This window comes from Elgaria multicarinata, chromosome 16, assembly GCF_023053635.1.
Source record: "Elgaria multicarinata webbii isolate HBS135686 ecotype San Diego chromosome 16, rElgMul1.1.pri, whole genome shotgun sequence".
NCBI lineage: Eukaryota > Metazoa > Chordata > Lepidosauria > Squamata > Anguidae > Elgaria > Elgaria multicarinata.
Genome location: NC_086186.1, coordinates 12521632 through 12540494, shown reverse-complemented (window position 1 = coordinate 12540494; position 18863 = coordinate 12521632). Strand labels below are relative to the sequence as shown.

The 18863-nt window shown below is 43.0% G+C and overlaps 1 protein-coding gene across 1 annotated transcript in view; it reads left to right on the top strand.

Moving 5' to 3' along the window:
• The window catches only part of MYO9A (myosin IXA), a 129505-nt gene extending 111264 nt beyond the window's left edge, over nucleotides 1-18241 (top strand). The window contains exons 34-44 of the mRNA XM_063142429.1: nucleotides 525-636; nucleotides 1396-1457; nucleotides 4234-4426; nucleotides 5233-5361; nucleotides 6210-6315; nucleotides 7005-7136; nucleotides 8595-8718; nucleotides 9891-9944; nucleotides 11329-11531; nucleotides 11856-11998; nucleotides 14150-18241. Coding sequence (XP_062998499.1) covers nucleotides 525-636; nucleotides 1396-1457; nucleotides 4234-4426; nucleotides 5233-5361; nucleotides 6210-6315; nucleotides 7005-7136; nucleotides 8595-8718; nucleotides 9891-9944; nucleotides 11329-11531; nucleotides 11856-11998; nucleotides 14150-14637 — 1746 coding nt within the window. The 3' untranslated portion in view covers nucleotides 14638-18241. The remainder of the gene's footprint in view (nucleotides 1-524; nucleotides 637-1395; nucleotides 1458-4233; nucleotides 4427-5232; nucleotides 5362-6209; nucleotides 6316-7004; nucleotides 7137-8594; nucleotides 8719-9890; nucleotides 9945-11328; nucleotides 11532-11855; nucleotides 11999-14149) is intronic.
• Nucleotides 18242-18863: the final 622 nt, after the last annotated feature.

Sequence of the window (18863 nt, the reverse complement as noted above, 5' to 3'; positions counted from 1 at the left end):
TCATGCCAGAGAGGCTGAGGCATTTTGTTACATAATCTGTAAATGAAAACTGAGGGCATAAAGCCTTGTGCTTTCTGACATTAGCCATATTTTGTGAGAGTCTAGGTGTGAGCAGCAGAAATTAGAATTTTTTGCTAGGATTCTGTGCAATTGTTAACTTCCTGAGGCTTTAAGACTTTCCATTTTCTGAAATTCATTGCTGTGAATTTGAAAAGTTGCCATGAAATGTTTTAAATAAAAAATTAAAAAAAACAGGCTGCAAGGTTAGATGGATAATGTATCTGGTCAAGGAGGACATTTTTATAAGTTGTAAAATTGCTCAACATATCAAAATACAGCTCTTGAGCATTCTGAGAATCAGGGAGAAAGCATGGCCAAGAATACACTTTCAGCTTTCCTCCTGGACAATGCATTAGCAGCTGTCTGGAATTCTTTGGTATTACTCAGTTTAGCTTTTTAGCAGGAGTAAACACTGAAACCTGTCATTGAATGTCCAACTCTATTTTTTTATTTTATTTCTGTAGGTAGAAGAACACAATGGTCACATTTTTAAGGCTACTCAGTACAGCATCCCCACCTACTGTGAATTCTGTTCCTCCCTGATATGGATCATGGACCGGGCCTCTGTATGTAAATGTAAGCATGAAGTGTTCCCTATTTATTTATTTATTTATTTAAAGAGTGTTTTCTTTCACTAGACCATTGTCTGCTCCATCTGTCTGGGTCCCAGTGGTATATAGAATGCAAAAGTGGCCATTTCCATGTGGACATGTTCACTGTTGCCTTTTTTAATTCTTTGACATTATAGCCAAGAAAACCAGTGGAAAGCTGTACTAGTTGAATGAACCCTTATATAATGCTAATTTAGAGATTACTCACCTTGTGCTTCTAATTCCTAAAGTCTAGTCTGTTCCATTTCTCTGCTTGCCTAATCACACCCACCTCATCCACATGACTGACATGAAGTAATTCAAAACTGGCACTAGTTTTGCCTGCTTCACACTAGTTTGCCAGCAGTGAAAACCAGAAGGTAGAATTGCATATTATGGAGGCGCTAAGGGCTTCTTAACCCAGGTTTGCCTCATAATGCTAATGCAGGGGATATTTGGCAGGCAAAAAGGAGCATTCAGCTGTTTTCCTGTCTGCTGATTCTCCCTTTATAAATGTGTCCCTTTTTGCATCTCCCGTTACTTCAGCAAATGCAGACTTGGGGCACGTTTCCTAAGGCAGTGTGCCTGGTGTGTCTGTGTCTTTCTTTCAGACACAGCCTAGATCCCAGATGGGTACACCAACCCAAGAGTGTGGGATGTTACCTTCCTAACTAGTCCTCAGTAAAGCTAAATATAGCAGTGTTTGAATGTGTGAACTGCTAAGTGTTTTTCCGCCTAATTTCAGTATGCAAGTATGCTTGCCACAGAAAGTGCTGTCTGAAGACCACCACAAAGTGCTCCAAAAAGGTAAGGTATCTTCATCTCTTAAGCCTGCAGTGTTTTTTAATCATCCCCGATGGAGTTCTTGTTACAGGACTGTGAAGGAACTCCTTTTTAGATTGGCGCTAAGAGAAATCCACATTGCTGGGCAAAGCAAGTCTACTGCCAAGCAAATCCTCCTCTTCAGCTGTCCTGCAATGTAGGTCCTGTGTCAGCACCGCTTATGACATGGGGAAAACTGTTTGCATTATCCCTGGGCTTCTAAACTCCATTTCGGGTGCGACAGCTTGCCAGTTTCTGATTAATACAGAACCTATGTTGCAGTGTAACTGTAGAGGAGAGAGCTTGCCTTGCAGTGTGCATGGCTTTCCATAGTAATATAGATTTCCCGAAGCCCTAATAATAGCGTAGGAGGTCTAGTATTAGTTACTTGGCATGTACTAGCTTAATTTTCTAGAGAAATCCATTTTAGTTCCCACCACATTAGATAGTCAAGGAGTAAATAGAAAAATAAAGAAAATGAACCCATTTACTGACCAAACTCTTATCTCTCCATTTTTCCTGTGTTTAGTTCATTCAGTAGCTGTTGTGGCTTTGGGTAATGTATTAGGATGTAGCATGGGCAAAGCCTTGATCATCATTTGAAGCATTCTCGAGTGTACATTTTTTAGGACAGTATGAGTAATGCTTTCCTTAACTAACAGTCTTTTTTTTTCTCTTTGAAGCCATTTCAGCTTACGTTGTCCCTGGCTCTTCCCCTCTGACAATGCATGCATTGTGTTGTGAATAAACTAGATTTGCACAGTCTCTGATAACTTGTCGATCAGGGTAGGCAAGTTGGTGCCCTCTAGATGCTTTGGACTACGACTCCCATAATTTACCATTGGCCATGCTGTTTGGGGCTGACGGAGGTTGTAGTGGAAAACTTCTTGAGGGCAGGGTTGCCTAACCCTGTTGTAGATAGGCCATTCTTAATTTTAAGTATTTTGCACCTTTATGGACTTAAGTATCCGGGTGTCACGTGAATGGAGCCTATAGCTACTTGTCACTTGGTGCTATTTTTTGTATAATAAATAGCTCAGCCATCTTAATCCACCTGTTCTGCTGGGCCTAGATCAAATGGCCTGTCAGAAATTTAGCAAACAAGAAATCAGAATATGTAGTCCAAAGTAGTGTGCATTTTATTTTCTTAATACTTGTGACTAGACAGTGTGGTTTGTGGCTTTAACCTTGTGTTTTAAGTTTTTGATACTAAAACAGGCAGACTTGAGGAAAAAATAAAACTTGAACATTTGTTTGTGATTCTGTTACACCGTTGCAATATCACTGATTTCATCTGCTTTGAGTCGGTATTTTCAGTTTTAAAACGTTCCTTCTTTACTGGTTACAAAAAATAATTGAGGATGTGACCTAGATATAGCATAAAGCCTTAAAAAGAGTGTGAGTGAGGAGTGGAATCATAATGTTTAGCCATGTCTCATGACTTCTCTGACCTTGATCATTATTTGGCACTTTTTGTGCCAAATAATGTAATATTGTCTATAAATTGACAATTTCGATCTGGAGTAATATTGTCTATAAATTGAAAGTTATACTCCAATTCAGGAAATTACTATTTCTTGTGTTGTATTCGGAGACACACCCTGTTTAGAAAATCTTAGCAGATCTATAGACATCCTTATCTCCTCTTCTGTAGACATTCCTATCTCCTCATCACTTCATTTAGTACAGTTGCCTTACAGTGGAGTTAATGGAGAAGAAACCTTTTCCTTTAAGTGGCCATCTTCTTACTTTTTATTGCTAGTTTGTGATGACTGGTTATTTTATGTCACAATGAAGAGCTCTTCCAAGGCTTTGACAGCAGAAGCTAGACCCTGTTGCAGCTCTGTTTGCTAAATAGAAGGACCTGTAAGATCTGGACCCATTGTCGGCTCATTTCCTTCTGATGTATTCCTGCATGGGGATAGTCTTATCCGATGGAAATTGCTCCCTGATCTCCCCTCTTTTACTTTGATGTGTTTAATAGTGATGTTGAATAAGAAAAACCAGGTGCTAGGGGAACCTGGCCTTGTGCACCCTTTCTTATTCATTCCTTGGCTTGGGACCTTTTGCACTTACGTCCAAAGCCTGTTTTGAAGCTCTGTGAATTCCCCACACACACTCAGAAGCTCTTGTCTAGTTGGAATTGTGATCTAATTGTTGGATGCTGAGTCTCTAAAGTGGCTCTATATAAAATGTTTTTATCCAGATCCTCACGTAGATTTTCTGGCTGTTTGACTGCCTAGTAACATATATTGTTCATGCAGCAGATGCTTCATTTATCTCTGCACTGAAAATTCCTACCATCACCCATTCACATGCAGAGCTGAGGCCAGTGAAACAGAGGCCTTGAACTTCAGGAAAACAAGCAGTGAACTCTGGAGAGAAGGGCAGGGCTTGGAGCATTGGATGAGGGACTGTTTTCCAGAGCCATTTTGTGACCGCAGCCCCACTTTTAGCTCTGAGCTGTTTGTCTTCACTGTTTACTGGGACTCTGACAATGCTGCCAGCAGAATGCTGTGAACTCAGGAGTATTACAGGGACAAGGACCTGGGAACTGGTGAGGCCTTCTCAAGGTGCTCCTACTGCCTCATATTGGCTTGACATTTTATGAGGCGTCTGGTATTTTTAAAGCAATGTAATTCTCTGATCCTTTCTGTTGTTGCCAGAGTGAGTCCTAAAACATTCCTAGGTTCGCTAAACTGTGGGCAGCATTGCTTCTATGCCTCTTAAGATACTGATAACCACATCTCTGTCCTTCTAGTATGATCCTGAGCTTTCTTCGCGGCAATTTGGAGTTGAACTCTCCCGCCTGACCAGTGAAGTGCGAATAGTGCCATTAGTGTTTGAGAAGCTCACCAGTTACATAGAAATGCATGCACTATACACAGAAGGCATTTACCGGAAATCTGGATCGACCAACAAGATCAAAGAGCTGCGGCAGGGGCTTGACACGGGTGAGGAAGCCTTCTCGAGAAGAAGGATCTGCATTCTTCCAACGTATATTTAACACAAATCCAGACGATTTACCAGGCATCTGCTCCCGACACGCATCATTTTGGAGCGATGGGCTCCATTCAGACATCATTGCTAATGATAGTTAAGGAAGCTTGGCTGTGGTTTGATGTGATATCGGAGTTGGCCAACTGTAATTTGCAATCAGCACATACCACGGTTTGTGGCTAACGCTTTGGTGCAGTGTTTGAATTGACGAATGGCCACTGCTTCACCTCCAGGGGCCTGTACACCATAGAATTGGTGAGCTCAACAGATGGGAAATGAAAGCAGACAAGTAGCTTTAAATCTTGGTTGCCTAGATTTGCAAGCTCAACCCATGGTTTGGAGTCTAAAGTCTGGTTAGTGTAAATCAGCCATTGGCCTGGTTCAGGCAACATGCTAAACCATGCTGCTTAACCACAAAATGGTTAAGGGAATGCATTGTGGTTAAGCAGCATGGTTTAGCGTGTTGTCTGAACCAGGCCATTGTTTCCTATATAATTCTTAGTCTTTGTTTACAGCTGACCAATAAGTAAAACTGTAGCAATGCTGATCACAAGAGAGGGCCCTTAAGACCTTGATAGTTCCTGAACCATCTTCACAAATAATAAATTCTTGATAATATCTGTATCATGTCTCTATCACTTTGTAATCTGTTCTTAGGATGTGGATTCTCATCTGTGTTGGTTGTTATGCTGAACTGTATTTTTTGTTGACTCATTTCTTCTACTCTGTTTGCCTCCATACTTCCCTTCCCGTAAATCAGATATTGAGAGTGTGAATCTTGATGACTACAACATCCATGTTATTGCCAGTGTATTCAAACAATGGCTGAGGGATTTGCCTAATCCTCTCATGACATTTGAACTCTATGAAGAATTTCTGCGAGCTATGGGTAAGGCGCTGCTATGTACATGCAAATAATGCCCATCAGTGAGTTTTGTAGGGGGGTAGTGATAAAATTACACAGTTCAACCTGAGAGTTCAGTCTTTTTAAAATACTGAACTAAACAAGTTCATTTCCCACTCTGGGAAGGGAAAGAGGTGTGCTGTACACCAAATGACAATTTCTGTAACTTGCTTTTCTTTGTCCAGTGGGATATTTGTATTCGGAGTGCCCAATACTGGATTTTGTAGCGTAAGCTCTCTGAAAGTAAACTACAGCAATGCCCATTATATGGGGCTACCCTTGATAACTGTCTGAAGCTTGGTGCATAATCTATCCTCTTAGTGGATATTGGACTTTATCAGAGTAATTTCTTTTAGCATTTATGCTACTGGTATCCTACTCTGCATTTCAGACACAAATCAAAGTGCTGATTTTTAAGTTAAATATCTTGGGAGCCCAATACTTAAGAAATTATGTCCGCCCCCTGTCCCCCGGTTGGATTTCACTGTGATTGCCACGAGCCCCCTCGTTCCCAACACCTTCCTTGTGCCACCTTTGGGTGACAAAACTGTTTAGAGAGACTGTCTCACAACCCATGAACGTTCCTTTCCTTAAAGGTTCACCAATACCTGAGTATTCAGGTGCTTGTAAAACATCTATGTGCTAACATTTGGAGAGCTAGGGTGAAGCTGGTTGGGTATATGAGGTGTGATGCTTTTACCTGCTTAATTGGATCTTAAAATGTTAATTTGAAGAGAACTTTGTGTTATTAAAAACTCTGGTGTACACTCTGAGCCATCATTTATAGGGTGGGCTAAATTTCCAATGAATTAAATGAAATGTGCTCTCTGCAGGCTTGCAGGAGAGGAAGGAGGCCATCCGTGGGGTATACTCAGTCATCGATCAGCTTTCTCGCACCCATCTCAATACTTTGGAACGCCTGATCTTTCACCTTGTCAGGTACCATTAGTCAAGAATATGATCCTGTAGGAATTTTATTATTTCCTTAATGAATGCCACCTCATGTTGTAGATATGATCTTTATCTTCAGTGCAACTTCCTTATAGTGGCAACTGCAGACACACCCTTAGGGACTTGTGTACACATTCTATGGACACACTGTGTGACAAGCTAGCAGCCAGTCTTTACAGACTGCTCTGGAGAGCAAGTTCCATTGCTCTTGCTTAAGATCTCTTGCTTAAGATCTCCCAGGGAACACTGCAGTCCAGGCACACACAGTGTTAATGGTTTAATCACTCTGGGTGATAAGACACTTCTCTTAAGTTCTCAAGGCACGTGTTAGAATCTGGGTCCTTGCTTAACCCCCATGGCCATCACGTTAGTGGGGAAATATTGTAGTTTTTGCCCAAATAGCATGGTTGCTGTGCCTAACAGATCACAGAAATCGACACTTCTGCATACCATCAGTTCTGTGCTCGCAAGTAGAAAATGAAATGTTACAAGCGAAGCAGCCTCTTAACTTAACGGGGGAACTTTTCCTGCAGACTTTCAGAGTATTTTCCCATATCTCTTTACATTCTCTATCCCTATATAGTTTTCATTTTCTTTATCCTGTGTCCAAACGCCTTAGTTTCCATCCCATAACTTTGTGCATTCTCTCAAAACTGTTACATTTTGATCCTGTTTAGGATTGCCCTGCAAGAGGAGACGAACCGAATGTCAGCCAATGCCTTGGCCATTGTATTTGCTCCCTGTATTCTCCGTTGCCCAGACACAACTGACCCTCTGCAGAGCGCCCAGGATGTTAGTAAAACCATCAGGTAAAAAAAAACCCAGCATCATAACCCCTGAAGCAATAGATTCAGCATATTCTATAATGTGCCGTACCATTATTATTATTATTATTATTATTATTATTATTATTATTATTTATATAGCACCATCAATGTACATGGTGCTGTACAGAGTAAAACAGTAAATAGCAAGACCCTGCCGCATAGGCTTACATTCTAATAAAATCATAATAAAACAATAAGGAGGGGAAGAGAATGCACCAAACAGGCAGTATAAAAGTCAGAGCAAAATCAAGTTTTATCTAGTATTTTCCTGTGGAATTACTTTGCTGGCCCAGGAAGGGGAAGTACATTCTGAACATCAGAGAGCGGGGAAGGTAATGGGCTCCGTTTGGGAAACCGCCTACCTTTCACCTGGGAAGGAGCACCGCTACCACCACGAATGCCTCTTCCCCCTAAGTACTGCGTGGAGAGATAGCATTGCTTTCCCCAACTTTAGGGAGATATACACAACTTTGTGTGCCACTTGCAGCTGTTGCAACAACCCCTACTCATTTCAGACCCATGTGCATGCCTAGCAGACATCACACCTCACACCAAGAAAAGAGGCAAAGGCTGCCATCCACACTAGGTCTGGAAACAAAGGTTCAAGAGTAAACATGGGCATAAAGAGGTGAATAGCAACCAGCACAGTTGTCATCTGGGAAGACACCTGAGTGGCAGTATAGAATGCAGCTGCAGGGAAGAGGTGTGGATCCCAAGAGACGGGGAGAGGAAGAATGCACAGGACTTAAGGGAGGAGAAGTGATGCAAAACCAACTTGGGGATGAAAATTAGATCTGCCACTTGCCCACCAACTCTCCGTGACGGTAGCCGGTTTCAGACCTTCTGAATGTGAAGAGCGGGGAGCGGGATCCCTGCATCCTTTTGTAAACCGCCCAGAGAGCTTCAGCTATTGGGCGGTATAGAAATGCAATAAATAAATAATGTATAAATAAAATCCTACCAAAGATTTGACGGAGGCTTCTACATTCAGCTATACATGGTAGCAAAGTTTCATTCTCCCCACCGCTTGCCTCGCCACCGCAGTAAGTGCGCACACGGTCTCGGAAACATCTCAGTTAAACCACCCTCCCACCACCATACGTGCCACTGCCGAAATTCTAATTTTGCTGGTTTTCAGGTCATTCTACTTGTTGATCATACACAGCAGGATCGTGGAGAATGTCTCTAGGAAATATAGATACCCTTTCTCCCAGGTTGACCCATGCTGGGACTGTTCCTGTCAGTCACGTGGATGGGGAGGGGGCAGTATGGCAGCCATCTGGACGGGACTAACTCTCCCAATTGCTCAGTTATAACATTTGGAATAAGATAGAGCTTTGGGGTCACACCTCCTCATGCGTAGATGTTACAACCTAGGTCTGGCCTAATCTAAGAGGCCTCAAATATCCATTTTCCCTCTTAACGGTTTTTCTCTTTCAGCTGTGTAGAGTTGGTTGTTGTAGAACAGATGAATAAATATCGGGCTCGCCTCAAGGACATCAGCAGCCTGGAATTCGCAGAGAACAAAGCCAAGAGCCGTCTGTCGTTGATTCGCAGGTCCATGGTAAGGGGCAGGACCAAGTGAATACCAGGCTGACTACTACCCCTAGACCAAGAAGTCATATAGACAGGACTCCCTTGTCTCCCTCACCTCCCCACCCAACATTAGTTGATATAACTTTCCTCCTTGGGAGAGAATTTGGAGGATAATACTTCGTGTATGTCTATCCCAACCGTGGTTATTTAATACAATCTCTTTTTGAGTTGAGAATGCATGCGTGCCAGTTAATTTATTTGGGATTGGGTGTCCTTCTCCCCCTCCTTCCCCCTAATCTTCTCCTCGTCCTTTCTTTCCAAACTTTTACACATCTCAAACTCTTTTACACGTAACCAGGTTCAACACAGAAGCTAAAGCTTGGCTTTATCACCGATATCTGAATCTTCGTAGCTGAAAACATATACAAAGCAAAACCCAGAGAAGTTGGGAGCAGTGTCTCTATGGCATTACCCCATATAGGCAACCCATATGTTTCCTTGGGGGCTCTGTTTTGTTTCGTTTTACTTCTCAGGGCGTCTTTAGTAAAACTGGGCCACGTTAGCTTGTGTGTAATTGGTCTTCCTCCCTGACCAACTCCTCTCAGTGTCTGGTTCCCTTTAATCTCACGATGCTCTCATCTGACACTGCTTATTACAAAGCAAACTTCCATTCACCTCCCTCCCACCTGCACGTGCCAGTGGGAGAAACGGGTGAAGCTGCCGCGCATACTGTAGACTGCTTCCTCTTGCCTCGCTGCCTTCATGAGATGTGAAAAGCTTGCACGCTCTTAGCTGGGCTGCTGAGTTGAAAGGCAGTCTCCAGCACTGACGTAGCCTGTCTTTTCCTCTGCTGTGAGCCGAAGATGTGGCCGGCTGTGTAATGTGTCGCATTATGTGCTTATATAATGGAGGCCAGGGGCTTGGTTGGTCATGTGGCGGGTGACCCAGTTACGCACCGCTGGAAGCGAGCATGGGCTGTCTGGGTCTTCTGGCATGCTCTGTTGGGAGCGCATCTCTAGTCCTAGCCAGTGCTCACCCACCTCTTTCGTGCAGTGCACCCTGGCTTGTAGCTCACGGGTGCTTTCTTGCAGTTACAGCCGAGAACTGGCTTCCATTTGAAAGCCCAGCAGCAATTTGGGAAGGGCAATGGCACGTGCACTCTAACCTGCTCCTTTCCTTTTCCTGTCCTCTCTAATCCAGAAACCTGTACTAATTGCCGTTAGATTTATGAGCATAACCCGCAGTTCAATCCCGGTATGTATCAGAATTGCATTGCACTGACCTTGTGCTGTAACCCTCCACTCATTCCAGTGCTTCTGCATGCTCCATGCCACAACCCACACTTCATAACTCCCTGTGTGTGCGTGTGCGTGCCTCCCTTAAGCTGCCCTCGATTTCATGTGGTAGGACAGCCACCAATAGGGGAGTGCACATGAGGCCAGAGGAGTTAGGAAGAGGAAGAAAAAGGTGCCACATAGTGACTGAGATTGCAGTGGGCCAAATGCATTGTTTTCTAGCAATGTCTGATACAGACAAGGTCCCTGGAGGACCATAAGATATGATCCTGCCCCTCTTATGTTGCTTTATCTCGCAGGAATAACTATTAAGAGCTTGCCAGTCACAGAGTGAAGCCAGGGCAACTCGGCAACTCGAAAAGGCTAAAGGAAGCCTGGACTAAAATTGTTCGCTGGGAAACTTGTATTGATGCTTTGTAGCCCCCTTCACTCCTTTCAGCTGGTTCTTTTCCCCTCTTTTGTTTTCTCTTCCTCTAACCTTTGTCTAACAATCCTTCTTTCTCTCTTGCTCAACCATTTTCTCATACTAAGTTCATCAACAACAGTCAGTTGAAGCACAACAAAATTCGATCTGTGCTTCTGCATACCTCTTTCCCTGCCTAATGCTGCTAGCTTTCTCCAAAAAATTTTTTTTTTAAAAAAATGGAAATCCAGCATTGTCCTTGCTTGAATTTCCAAAAAGAACCGGACAACAAGACCCCTATCAGGGATGGACAACATGAACAGATGCTGCTCTTCTTCCTAATGCAAGAAGGAATGCCAACTGTACTTAATATGAAGCTATTTTGCAAATATCTGAACCTATGAAGCTGCCTTACGAGTCAGCCCATTAGTCCATCTAGTTCAATATTGTCTCTCTACACCGTCCAGCAGCGTCTCTCCAGGGTTTCAGACTGGAGTCTTTCCCAGCCCAACATGGATGTGGCAGGAATTGAACCTGGGGCCTTCTGCATCCAAAGTGTGTGCTCTGCCACCGAGCTTCAATCCATCTCCAGAGTTTCTCTACTGGAAGCGGGGTCCTATCAGTGTAGGTCGCCATGTTGATGGCCCCTCTGTACAATATAGATCTGTAGAATTACCTCTTAAACTCTACTTCTAGCATCTAGCAAATGAAAGGAAAATTCTGTTGTAGTATGTACAAGTCAGGGAGAATTTTTGAGAACCGCTGAAACAATGAATGTCCTTGAATTTGTATATACTTCCTGTCCTGTCTGCGTCTCCCAGTCACTTGCAGATATTCTTTGTTTGCTCATTATATTGTGTACACATGCTGGGGATATGTGTTCTTCTAGTCTAGAAGTTGATTAAGGCCATGCTCCTCACTAGCACTGCTTTGCCCATAGGGTAAAGGGCGCTTACGCAGAGGGACCTTTCCAAGCCCTACATCACCTGCTCCGGTCCGATTACCGTCTGTGTCAGATGTTCCTGAAGAGGCCCTGAGCAGCGAGGAGGCCCTGGAGATGGATGTCACAGAGCAGCAGCAAGTAGCCATGCAGCAGGAAGAGAGAGTGTTGACGGAGCAGATTGAGAGTCTGCAGAAAGAAAAGTGAGTCTGGATGGACTGTGAGGGTGGTCAGGTTGCTACAGGTCAGGAAATGCAAATCTCACAAATTGGGTTGGTTCCAGATTCAAATCATTATGCCTTGTAGAAGTGACCAGAGTTTTCCTAGTGCCCCAGTTGCAGGTATCCAATCGTGCATCTTTAGGTAAGTTCGGTTTTTTCCTATGCTAGAGAATATTTATTCTGGTAGTGTTGTTGATGTGCTTTCCAGTGACCTAGATACTCCATCACTTTCAGGCTAGCTACCCACACTAATGGTTTCTCTCTTGCCATTTATTCCAATTTGTTTTGTGTTTTTTTTCCCTTCAGGGAAGAGTTAACTTTTGAGATGTTAGCCCTGGAGCCACGAGCCTCTGATGATGAAACTCTAGAGTCTGAGGCATCTATTGGCACTGCAGACAGCTCCGAAAACCTGAACTTTGATTCTGAAGGAGCCATCTCAGACAGATCAGGTGAATAAAGTCTGTTTTTAATTACTTTGTTCAGATTTGCAAGGTGGAATTAAGCCGGAAGTAACTTCAAGCAATTGTTTCTACTTTTCCACTATAACTGATATATGAGCTTTACTGTATGTAAAGTATCCAGGGCTGGGAACAATGTAGCGGCAGTTTATTTTATTTTTTATTTCTCCCCCCTTTTTTATTGTGAATATTAACAAAACAGAACAAAAACATGTACCACGAAAAAGAAAAACAAAGAAATATTACATATATAGGAATATCATCATTTTTCCATCAGATATACCGTTCATTTAAAAAAAAAAAAGGGCAGTGAGAGAGTTATGCATAGGTTTCAAGAATAGCAGACCTTATATCCATGTATTTATCCACTCACAAGTCGCGCCTATATAACACCCGTTCAAACGTTGATAGCATTGTTAAGTCCTCAATCCATTGCATTATGGGAGGTGACCATTTGTCCTTCCAATGTGATAATATAAGTCTTTTAGCTGTCATAAGGGCTCTGAAAATCCATTTGCGCTGACTGTGCGTTAACTTCCAAGAAGCCGGTAGGTAGTTTAGGAGGACATGCACATCGTTCCATATTAAAAATTGTTTCAGTACAAAGTTTATCCTTATTATAACCTCCTCCCAAAAGGGGGCAACTACTTGGCATTGCCAAAACATATGAATTAAAGAAGTATTAAGTACATTACATCTCCAACAGTAATGTTATTTAGACAGATCCTTATTGAAAAGGTGTTGTGGAGTCCAATAAAACGGAAACAAGCATGTGTTTTTTGCTGAATAAGATGTAGCCTAAGTTCCATAGAAGTTTCAGATACAGACTGTAAGGCAACAATCCATTGATTAGGCGAAATAGGACACTCCAATTCTCTATTCCAATCCTGTCTTAAACCATGGGTATCGTATTTATTTGCTACTACTAAATGCTTATATATATGAGTCATGCGTTGACGTGTCTGTTCAAATGCTATGAGTGTTTCTAACAATCATGGAGGCTCTGAAGCTGTGAAACTGGCCAGACCAAACTTAGATTCCAGCAAGTGTTGCAATTGCAAATATTGCCATTCACCCATAGTAGGTAAATTATATTTAGCACATAAATCAGAAAATGACCAAAAATAAAATAAAATCATCATCTGGGCCTATTAATTGATTCTAGAACTGACCAGGGTGGCAGACCTAAGCGATCTGGAAAAATTCAAAATTTAGTACAAGCCAATAGACAGGCCTGATGGTACAAAGCAAGGTCTGGAAAACCAAACCCACCTTCTTTAATTGGACGCTGCATCCGTTTCAAAGATATTCAAGGTGAGGAAGAACCCCAGAAGAATTTACAAAACAAAGCGTTAAGTTGTTGAAAGTATTTACCAGGTATAAGTAAAGGAATCCCACGCATAACAGAGAGAATTTGAGGTAGAATGTTCAATTTAAGTGTGTTGACTTTACCCCACAAACTCAACTTTAATGGTTCCTATCTATATCTCGTACAATCTCACTAATAGAATCATAGAGTTGGAAGAGGCCATCAAGTCCAACCCCTGAATAGCTTATCCAAATTTATTTTAATCAATTGAGATATATCTCTGGGAAAGAGTATTCGCAGATAAGTAATAAAATCAGGGCACCATCGAAATTAACCATTAGCCAACACACTAGGGAATACTTAGCAGCAGTTTAGAGGAAATGATGTTCAATGTGACCTCTGTGAGTCACTTAATATGATCTATCACGCTGAATCCAACACATCCCACAGAATCTTCAGTCACAGCTTTAATATTTTTAGAGCAAATGTGTGTGTGGCGGAGTAGGGCAGGTCACATAGGTACACAAGCATGAAGCATGGATGTTGAGGGGGCTGCTCGAATAAGTATCTCTTAGGGTTAAAGGTTTACATTGAAACTCTGTGCTTGTTTAAATGGGGCTGGGGGCGGGTGGAGGATCCAACTGGAGATAGGGCAACAGCACGTTGAGAACATCTATTTTGCTCACTCAGTTTGGAACAGACAGTGGAGAGAATAAGCCAAAATTGTTTGATTGTATTGGTGGTCCTGGGAATGAAGCGTCCTTCTGACTTTCTCAGATAATGTCACTTCTACTAGCATTTCTTAAGCTTCTTTTGTATCTTTTCCCTGCCAGACAGAAGTTTAGCACTCGGCTCAGCAAGACCCATCAAGGCAGAGCCCATCACCACCACCAGATCTCGAAGGCATCTGAGAAAGCAGCAAGATTCTATGGACTCGGTGGACTCCTCCGTTTCATCTCCATCTCTGTCGCCCTCCTCCTCCTCCTCCTCCTCCTGCTTACCTCATGTAACTAGGAAACGATTCCAGATATACTCCAAATCGCCTTTCTACCGAGCACTTCCCTCTGGGGGTGCCACAGCCCTGGAGCGATCGCCAGGGCACGTCAAGGGTCTGGATGACAGGCCGCAATTCACCACCAGAGGAACATTCAATCCCGAGAAAGGCAAGCAGAAACTGAAGAATGTGAAAAACTCTCCACCCAAAGCCAAAGAGCTCCCAGAGGGGACTGCTGGGGCAGGTCGGAAGAAACACCCTGATGCTGCTGATTACACCGGTTCCCCGCAGCTGCTGCTGCTTGGAAATAATGAGTTCATGGTATGAGCCAGTCCATCACAGCAAAGCAAAAGCATCTCATCTTCGGCATCTTCCCTCCACTTTAGCACCATCTGCTGCCACCTCCATTGTAGACCTGCTGCCGTCACCCGCGTCAGCTTCTCCTCCTCACACATAGCTTGGAGTCCCAACATTGCATTACCAGTGAAGAAGAGAGGAGCTAACTGCTTCACAGAAACCAGTGGAGGAAGGTTCAGCTGTGGCCTTAGTTGTCTTCAACTTTTGGAACTCAGTCACTTCTTGGTGTCCCAGGCTGGGAATTTGTAGTGAAACCAGCAATGTTGAGGGAATAATGGCTAGAGAGCCACATTTGTGTTCCCCATCAGTCCTTGGTCCCGTCTTTAGGGGTCATGGGAATGTGCCAGCCAGCCAAGAATACCAGGAGGGCAGCTGGAATCCAGGGAGTTGTTCTTGATCCCGATTAATAAAGCTGCTGACTTTGGGATTGGGTTTTTGCACTGGGATTGATAAGTCTGGACCTTCTTAGAAGGAATCACAGCAATGAGGAGACGAACCCTTTGTTCAGAGCTATTTATAATGCACTCCATGGTGTTGTCAGATGATATAAAACGCTCATTTCCACTCAAGCACTTCTCAGACAACCACCAGGTGCATACCTGTTGTGCAAAAGAGTTAGTTGTCTGTCTTTTTGTTTAGGTTTCTTTGTTGACCATGTCAGAATAACCAATGCCAGTTTGATTCCAGGTAGGTCAAAGCCAAATATTTGTGCCGGATTTCCAGTAGCCATAACCGCGACAAGTGTCCTGTGTTTAAGGCACAGGTTCAGATTCCAAAAGGCGAAAGAAGTGTTAGGAGGTGGAACCCTTTGTCTTTCTGACGCTCCTTTACCCCAGACGCTCCGTGCTGCTAGCTGAGCAAAAGGCTCCACAGATAGACTTTGACAGACTGAAAAACGTCACTCTCCGAATCGCTTTACTCAGTCAAAATGCAAATGTATGGAGAAGCGGTAAGGAAGGCTGCTGTCACAATCAGTCTGTTTAAAAAGTGATTTACCATCACTTTCTTCACTGAACATCAGTATTAAAGGAAGGCGCAAAAAAAACCCCAGAGACTACTTGAAACTCTTTGTTAGTATTATGGTTACTGAAGTTCAATGTAAATAAAACTTCTTATGTTTTTTTAACTTTTTTTTCCACAATGTGGGACTTTTTTTTAACGTGGGACATTTATGCCAGGAAGGTGAAGGTGGAGCGGAACGGGAGGGTGTGGGACACTAGAATCAGATCTGACGTCGGTGCAGTACGGAATAATGGCTGGTAGTCACTTTTTGCACCAGTGTACCATCAGGTACTTCTACCAGTACCTCGGGTTTGGAGCATTCAGGTGTTCATCCTCATTACTTAAATTGCTATGAATGGCGTGGGAAGAGCTCCTCTGTCTTGACTTTAGCAGTAAGGTCTGTGTATCTTTTTTTTTTTAATGGCCCTTTTGGAAGCTCCATTTCTCAGAGCATCTGATAGCACCATCGTCTTCTTGTGACCACGTGGCAGAAGATACTGAGAGGGATGAGGTTTGTTCAGCTGGCCACGTAAATGTAACTGCAATTAAAAACAGACTTGTTGAAAACGTAAGACAGGGACATGTACCATGATAGTATGCATAAATCTGGGGTTCCTGGTGTCTTTTGCAAGCCATTTGCACCTTTAGGATCCTACTGTATTTCTCATTTCCAGTCTTAAGGGGTTTGACTGACTGAGAGTCAGTGGTGAGTTAAATGGTTTAAAACTGCCCCCAAAATAAGTATGTGAGCAGCCCCTTTAAGTTCGGCCATGAAGTTTCTTGAAGGCTTGTAAGTCATCACCGATGGTATGGCAGCTGCAATGAAGCCCCAGTTTTCCATAATTGGCACCATATAGGCCAGGAGGCCTTGATGCGTTCAGTGTGTGTGTGGATGGGCTAGCTTTTGCAGGTCAAAACTTAGTTGTTAAAACCAAAGTTGAATATAGTCAGATCAGAAGCTGCTGTTGATCAGCATACTGGGTGGCAATGTAACTTTTTAAATAAGAAAAAGCCCTCAGCATTTTCAAATCTTCAGATATATAATTGGAGTTATCACTATAAAGAGGCCTTATTAGAGAATTTAAACTATTTCTTCAGTGATTGTAGATGGCACCTGCTCTGTTAGTCAAAACTTTGCCTAGCAGCTGACCGTGGAGTCTCCAGCTGTGCTTTTCCTTCTTCAAACCACAGACTGTCCCTCAGGCAAAACCTTCAATCTGCTGATGGATTCACAAGACAACTTCTTGCTTTGGCTTTGCAAGGATTGCTCAAGGTATCCACTTTACCCGTGTGCCCTTGAAGCCTTTCTCTGCACAGGATTGAATCCTCCTGAGGGATCCCCGCTTTTACAAACTGGACGAGGCGTAGGGTTTCCTTTTTTTCCCAAAGGAGCACCTTACTGCCGTCTGGAGCCTTGGCCACTGTGATGATACGCTCAGTGTCTTAGGGACTCGCAATGGTCTTTCTCATGGCTTCAGATCCAGGATATGTTGCAACATTGAGGAGCTCTGATAAAGCAGGTAAGGGAACTCTCAGCGGGGTTTGGTAAACAGCATTTATCAACACTGGCCAAGATGATGGATCTAGAAAGGATACCCACGTCGTCCCTCTCTGTAGTCCTAGTGTGTTGCAGACTAAGCTATACTCCCCTTCCCACCCCACCATATCACTCCAAACTGTACGATACAGTCTACACATTTCCCACGCACACGTTAGGTGCTCATCTCCGCCTGTGCAATGTCCGGCAAGTGCACGAAGATCCTTGGAAACCTTTCTGACCCTTGTTTCTAATTCTCCAGAAAGAATCAGCTGATTTCTGTGCTGGGAGGCACTGGGTTTTGCATACACTCCAGGGGATGAGTTCCTTTTTCTTCCAATGCAAAGCCCGTTTCTCAGCACTGGCCAACAGGAAGGGGGGACATCTCTACTTTAGATGGGTCCAAGCTAGACTTTCGGTTCTTGGACTATTTTTGAATGCGGGCAACAGGAAGAAAAGTCTTTTAAATTTCATTCCCCGTCCATGTTTCTGCCTGCTGCCTGTCTTCCAGGATCACCATCTTTCCTCCCTCCCTGCCCCAGTACGGCCTGTAAACATGGGGTCTTGACTCTTTTTCCACTCATGGTATCAAGTGAATGTACTCACCACTAGGAAGGACATTGGCTGCATATAATTATTTTTAATGGAAATTTTTAAAGTAATTTATAAGTATACTGAGTGTAAATTTTAAAAACAGACTCTGTATTGTAAAAGGATATATTGTCCAGTGTCATACTCTATAAATTTTACCTGTTTAAAGAAGAATTCTATAAAGGAAAATGCTTTATTTTGCTCACTGAACCGGGTGGCTTGTGGTAACACAGTCAAGCCGGTACGTTGTAATTTCATGTCTGGAAGTTTCTCTAATTTTTTTTAAAATTAATGTTATTTTTGTTTCCCTTTTCTGGAACAAGGCCGTCATATTTAAAGTGCAATTTGTGTAATATTTCGTAAATATGATACTATATGGCTGTACAAAACAACTTTATGAACAAATAACCCCTAGCTTATTAAAGAACAAAGCAATGGAAAATAAAGTAATAGTGGCAGATGTGTTTCATAATTGGTGATGCTCAGAGTCACCCATTTGGGCATTGGCTTTTGTGTCCGGGAAGGGAGTGGACGGATATTGAGAGCTGCAGCAAAGTGTTAGTACAATTAAGGGACTGTGCCATTTCAGAGTGCAAATGGGAGAAGAGTTACAGCTCTTAATGCCCTTCCCCTATGTTACCTAGCACATCAGAGAAAAGGATGGGAGTTCTTTCACTGATGTGCTAGTTTTCTACATGCAGTGAGGTGGGTTTAAAAAAAACAAGCCAATTCACACACGTTATCCTTCATTTCCAGTGGTACTGCTCCAGGAAAACTGTTGTATTGGTTTTGCTGGATGTGTAATTTGGCTTTTTCTTTGTGGCTAGAGGACATTCCTAATGACCTCCTTATTTCTGACGTCTGCTGTAGCAATAACGTTTCTGATGTGGGAGTCTGACCTTGGCCCATCATTCCTGTACTGTGAGATAAACACCTTCCCCCTTCTAGCAAAATAGGAGCAAGAAACCTACTGATACGTTTTTATCGACATGCCCCTAGCACAGGGGTTGGCAACTTTGGAGGGTCAGGGCCCAACCTCCTGTACATTTGCTTGCTCTCCTCGACA